We start from the raw sequence: 7,946 nt of genomic DNA, 5'->3' as shown, positions 1-7,946 counted from the left end.
ATTCCCGACCTCGAAGTGTCTGAAGACGTGCAAGACGTTTTGAATTGTCCCTCCCAGCTTGCTGTACGTTTACGGCAACCGGGATGAAATAAAATGTGCAAGGACGTGGAAATGTTTTGCCGGCAATAAGCTGTTTTTGGTTTCCCCAGCAAGGACAGTCAGAGCACGGCGTTGACGTGTTGTTATGGAAAGGCGTGGGGAGAATTTGAGTTGTGGTAATTGTTTGTCAGAGCACAACAGGAGAGAACCTTTGACCTTCATTCAAATGCAGTGGAAATATGAGCTCTGTTTGTTCAGGAGGAGGACGGAGACAACAAACGCTGCGCTCGGCCTAGTGTTCAGGTAGAAAGAGTGTCAAAATCAGCGCTCAAAGTGAACCTGGACATAAATCACCCCCCCCCCCCCCCCCCCCCCCCCACCCCCACCAGCTGGGGTCTAACTAGTTTATGTATAAGTTCAGCATCACCTCCTCACTCTTGTACTCTGTGCCCCTATTAATAAAGCCCAGTTTACTTTATGCTTTACTAACCGCTCTCTCCACCTGTCCTCCCACCTTCAATGCTCGATACACACCGACAGCCAGGTCCCTCTGCTCCTGGGCCCCTTTCGAATTTTACCCCTTATTTTATATTGTCTCCCCATGTTCTTCAGCAAAATGCATCACCTCACACTTCTCCGCATTGAACTTCATCTGCCACCTCTCTGCCCACTCCAACAACCTGTCCATGTCCATTTTGAAGTTCGACACTGTCCTCCTCACAGTTTATGGGCCAATCCTATTCCTAGTGGGGATCACTGGATATGAACCAGACGCAGGAGAATCTCCCCCACCTGCCCCACCCCCAACCAGAGGCAGTTACAACAGTTAAAATAGCTCCCCAGCCGGGACCAGTCACCTTGAGCAATTACACAGATCTGAGTGAAGCTCGGATGTGTCGGGATTGGTGTGCCCTGGGAGCCAATGCCCATCCAGCCGGGCAGAGCAGATGGTGTGTGTCTCCTTCAAGGAATAATCGGACGTTGCTCCTGCAAGAGAAGCCGATTGCAACCTTAGAATGGGTTGTTTCTTTCAAACAGTTCCTATCGTTTTTGAAGACAGCAAGTCCTGAAGAGTTTCTGCTCCTGCTGGAGGGAAGTGAATAGGGGCAGCAGGGTGGCGCAGTGGTTAGCATTGCTACCTCACGGCACCGAGGTCCCAGGTTCGATCCTGGCTCTGGGTCACTGTCCGTGTGGAGTTTGCACATTCTCCCCGTGTTTGTGTGGGTTTCACCCCCACATCCCAAAGATGCACAGGGTAGGTGGATTGGCCACGCTAAATTGCCCCATAATTGGGGGGAAAAAAATAATTGGGTACTCTAAAATTAATTTATTGAAAAAAAGGGAAGTGATTACCAGATTGTCAAGCAAAGTGCAACACGTGATTTGATGACCATGTGATCCAGCAGCGTCTGAAAGGCAGAGATTGTATCCTGTCGTTCGCAGCTCCCATCTGCAACAAGAACAAGCAAATTAAAAATGAGACACAAAGAAACGGGCGAGCTCTCTGTCTGCACCCTTCCTGACACAGTCACACCCCCAACTCACAGTGAAACACACGCACACACTCATCAACTCACTATCCCAACCACATCACACACTCACTCATAGACACACCAACACACTATCCCAACCCTATCACACTCACTCATAGACACACCAACACACTATCCCAACCCTCACACACACTCATAGACACACCAACACACTATCCCAACCCTCTCACACACTCACTCATAGACACACCAACACACTATCCCAACCCTCACACACACTCATAGACACACCAACACACTATCCCAACCCTCTCACACACACTCATAGACACACCCAACACACTATCCCAACCCTCTCACACACTCACTCATAGACACACCAACACACTATCCCAACCCTCTCACACACACTCATAGACACACCAACACACTATCCCAACCCTCCACACACACTCATAGACACACCAACACACTATCCCAACCCTCTCACACACACTCATAGACACACCAACACACTATCCCAACCCTCACACACTCATAGACACACCAACACACTATCCCAACCCTCACACACTCACTCATAGACACACCAACACACTATCCCAACCCTCTCACACACACACTCATAGACACACCAACACACTATCCCAACCCTCACACACACTCATAGACACACCAACACACTATCCCAACCCTCTCACACACTCACTCATAGACACACCAACACACTATCCCAACCCTCTCACACACTCACTCATAGACACACCGAACACACTATCCCAACCCTCTCACACACACTCATAGACACACCAACACACTATCCCAACCCTCTCACACACACTCATAGACACACCAACACACTATCCCAACCCTCACACACTCACTCATAGACACACCAACTCACTATCCCAACCCTCACACACACACTCATAGACACACCAACTCACTATCCCAACCCTCACACACTCACTCATAGACACACCAACACACTATCCCAACCCTCACACACTCACTCATAGACACACCAACACACTATCCCAACCCTCACACACTCACTCATAGACACACCAACTCACTATCCCAACCCTCTCACACACACTCATAGACACACCAACACACTATCCCAACCATATCACACACTCATAGACACACCAACACACTATCCCAACCCTCACACACACACTCATAGACACACCAACTCACTATCCCAACCCTCTCACACACACACTCATAGACACACCAACACACTATCCCAACCCTCTCACACACACTCATAGACACACCAACACACTATCCCAACCCTCACACACACACTCATAGACACACCAACACACTATCCCAACCCTCTCACACACTCACTCATAGACACACCAACACACTATCCCAACCCTCTCACACACTCACTCATAGACACACCAACACACTATCCCAACCCTCACACACTCACTCATAGACACACCAACACACTATCCCAACCCTCTCACACACTCATAGACACACCAACACACTATCCCAACCCTCTCACACACACTCATAGACACACCAACACACTATCCCAACCCTCTCACACACACTCATAGACACACCAACTCACTATCCCAACCACATCACACACTCACTCATAGACACACCAACTCACTATCCCAACCCTCTCACACACTCACTCATAGACACACCAACTCACTATCCCAACCCTCACACACACACTCATAGACACACCAACACACTATCCCAACCCTCACACACACACTCATAGACACACCAACACACTATCCCAACCCTCACACACACACTCATAGACACACCAACACACTATCCCAACCCTCACACACACACTCATAGACACACCAACACACTATCCCAACCCTCTCACACTCACTCATAGACACACCAACACACTATCCCAACCCTCTCACACCACTCATAGACACACCAACACACTATCCCAACCCTCACACACACTCATAGACACACCAACACACTATCCCAACCCTCTCACACTCACTCATAGACACACCAACACACTATCCCAACCCTCACACACACTCATAGACACACCAACACACTATCCCAACCCTCACACACACTCATAGACACACCAACACACTATCCCAACCCTCTCACACTCACTCATAGACACACCAACACACTATCCCAACCCTCTCACACACACTCATAGACACACCAACACACTATCCCAACCCTCACACACACTCACTCATAGACACACCAACACACTATCCCAACCCTCACACACACTCACTCATAGACACACCAACACACTATCCCAACCCTCTCACACACTCATAGACACACCAACACACTATCCCAACCACATCACACACACTCATAGACACACCAACACACTATCCCAACCCTCACACACACACTCATAGACACACCAACACACTATCCCAACCCTCTCACACACACTCATAGACACACCAACACACTATCCCAACCCTCTCACACACACTCATAGACACACCAACTCACTATCCCAACCCTCTCACACACTCACTCATAGACACACCAACACACTATCCCAACCCTCTCACACACACTCATAGACACACCAACACACTATCCCAACCCTCTCACACACACTCATAGACACACCAACACACTATCCCAACCCTCACACACACTCATAGACACACCAACACACTATCCCAACCCTCTCACACACACTCATAGACACACCAACACACTATCCCAACCCTCTCACACACACTCATAGACACACCAACTCACTATCCCAACCACATCACACACTCACTCATAGACACACCAACTCACTATCCCAACCCTCTCACACACTCACTCATAGACACACCAACTCACTATCCCAACCCTCACACACACACTCATAGACACACCAACACACTATCCCAACCCTCACACACACACTCATAGACACACCAACACACTATCCCAACCCTCACACACACACTCATAGACACACCAACACACTATCCCAACCCTCACACACACACTCATAGACACACCAACACACTATCCCAACCCTCTCACACTCACTCATAGACACACCAACACACTATCCCAACCCTCTCACACACTCATAGACACACCAACACACTATCCCAACCCTCACACACACTCATAGACACACCACACACTATCCCAACCCTCTCACACTCACTCATAGACACACCAACACACTATCCCAACCCTCTCACACACTCATAGACACACCAACACACTATCCCAACCCTCTCACACACACTCATAGACACACCAACACACTATCCCAACCCTCTCACACTCACTCATAGACACACCAACACACTATCCCAACCCTCTCACACACACTCATAGACACACCAACACACTATCCCAACCCTCACACACACTCACTCATAGACACACCAACACACTATCCCAACCCTCATCACACACTCACTCATAGACACACCAACACACTATCCCAACCCTCTCACACACTCATAGACACACCAACACACTATCCCAACCACATCACACACTCACTCATAGACACACCAACACACTATCCCAACCCTCACACACACACTCATAGACACACCAACACACTATCCCAACCCTCTCACACACACTCATAGACACACCAACACACTATCCCAACCCTCTCACACACACTCATAGACACACCAACTCACTATCCCAACCCTCTCACACACTCACTCATAGACACACCAACACACTATCCCAACCCTCTCACACACACTCATAGACACACCAACACACTATCCCAACCCTCTCACACACACTCATAGACACACCAACACACTATCCCAACCCTCACACACACTCATAGACACACCAACACACTATCCCAACCCTCACACACACACTCATAGACACACCAACTCACTATCCCAACCCTCACACACACACTCATAGACACACCAACACACTATCCCAACCACATCACACACTCACTCATAGACACACCAACACACTATCCCAACCCTCACACACTCACTCATAGACACACCAACACACTATCCCAACCCTCTCACACACTCACTCATAGACACACCAACACACTATCCCAACCCTCTCACACACTCACTCATAGACACACCAACACACTATCCCAACCCTCTCACACACTCACTCATAGACACACCAACACACTATCCCAACCCTCTCACACACTCACTCATAGACACACCAACACACTATCCCAACCCTCTCACACACTCACTCATAGACACACCAACACACTATCCCAACCCTCACACACACTCACTCATAGACACACCAACACACTATCCCAACCCTCACACACTCACTCATAGACAGACCAACTCACTATCCCAACCACATCACACACTCACTCATAGACACACCAACTCACTATCCCAACCCATCACACACACTCACTCATAGACACACCAACACACTATCCCAACCCTCACACACACACTCACTCATAGACACACCAACACACTATCCCAACCCTCTCACACACTCACTCATAGACACACCAACACATATCCCAACCCTCTCACACACTCACTCATAGACACACCAACACACTATCCCAACCCTCTCACACACTCATAGACACACCAACACACTATCCCAACCCTCACACACACACTCATAGACACACCAACACACTATCCCAACCCTCACACACACTCACTCATAGACACACCAACACACTATCCCAACCCTCTCACACACACTCATAGACACACCAACACACTATCCCAACCCTCACACACACTCACTCATAGACACACCAACACACTATCCCAACCCTCTCACACACACTCATAGACACACCAACACACTATCCCAACCCTCTCACACTCACTCATAGACACACCAACACACTATCCCAACCCTCTCACACACACTCATAGACACACCAACACACTATCCCAACCCTCACACACACTCATAGACACACCAACACACTATCCCAACCCTCACACACTCACTCATAGACACACCAACACACTATCCCAACCCCTCACACACTCACTCATAGACACACCAACACACTATCCCAACCCTCACACACTCACTCATAGACACACCAACACACTATCCCAACCCTCTCACCACTCACTCATAGACACACCAACACACTATCCCAACCCTCTCACACACACTCATAGACACACCAACACACTATCCCAACCCTCACACACTCACTCATAGACACACCAACACACTATCCCAACCCTCTCACACACTCACTCATAGACACACCAACACACTATCCCAACCCTCTCACACACTCACTCATAGACACACCAACACACTATCCCAACCCTCCACACACACTCATAGACACACCAACACACTATCCCAACCCTCACACACACACTCATAGACACACCAACACACTATCCCAACCCTCTCACACACACTCATAGACACACCAACACACTATCCCAACCCTCTCACACACTCACTCATAGACACACCAACTCACTATCCCAACCCTCTCACACACTCACTCATAGACACACCAACACACTATCCCAACCCTCTCACACACACTCATAGACACACCAACACACTATCCCAACCCTCTCACACACACTCATAGACACACCAACACACTATCCCAACCCTCACACACACTCATAGACACACCAACACACTATCCCAACCCTCTCACACACTCACTCATAGACACACCAACACACTATCCCAACCCTCTCACACACTCACTCATAGACACACCAACTCACTATCCCAACCACATCACACACTCACTCATAGACACACCAACTCACTATCCCAACCCTCTCACACACTCACTCATAGACACACCAACTCACTATCCCAACCCTCACACACACACTCATAGACACACCAACACACTATCCCAACCCTCACACACACATCATAGACACACCAACACACTATCCCAACCCTCACACACACACTCATAGACACACCAACACACTATCCCAACCCCACCAACACTCAGACACACCAACACACTATCCCCACCCTCTCACACTCACTCATAGACACACACACACACTATCCCAACCCTCTCACACACTCACTCATAGACACACCAACACACTATCCCAACCACATCACACACTCATAGACACACCAACACACTATCCCAACCCTCTCACACTCATAGACACACCAACACACTATCCCAACCCTCACACACTCATAGACACACCAACACACTATCCCAACCCTCACCACCACTCATAGACACCAACACACTATCCCAACCCTCTCACACACTCACTCATAGACACACCAACACACTATCCCAACCCTCTCACACACTCACTCATAGACACACCAACACACTATCCCAACCCTCACACACTCACTCATAGACACACCAACACACTATCCCAACCCTCTCACACACTCACTCATAGACACACCAACACACTATCCCAACCCTCTCAC

The 7,946-nt window shown here is 49.0% G+C and overlaps 1 protein-coding gene across 1 annotated transcript in view; it reads right to left on the bottom strand.

Moving 5' to 3' along the window:
* Positions 1 to 1,399: 1,399 nt before the first annotated feature.
* LOC119958085 (gametocyte-specific factor 1-like) overlaps positions 1,400 to 7,946 on the bottom strand; it is an 80,878-nt gene continuing 74,331 nt past the window's right edge. Inside the window, exon 8 of the mRNA XM_038786314.1 lies at positions 1,400 to 1,489. Within this exon, the coding sequence (XP_038642242.1) occupies positions 1,400 to 1,489 (90 nt within the window). The remainder of the gene's footprint in view (positions 1,490 to 7,946) is intronic.

The sequence above is a fragment of the Scyliorhinus canicula genome, chromosome 28 (genome assembly GCF_902713615.1).
Source record: "Scyliorhinus canicula chromosome 28, sScyCan1.1, whole genome shotgun sequence".
In the NCBI taxonomy this organism is placed as follows: Eukaryota; Metazoa; Chordata; class Chondrichthyes; order Carcharhiniformes; family Scyliorhinidae; genus Scyliorhinus; species Scyliorhinus canicula.
The sequence above is the reverse complement of the archived record's forward strand: the minus strand, read 5'-3'. Positions and strand labels throughout refer to the sequence as shown.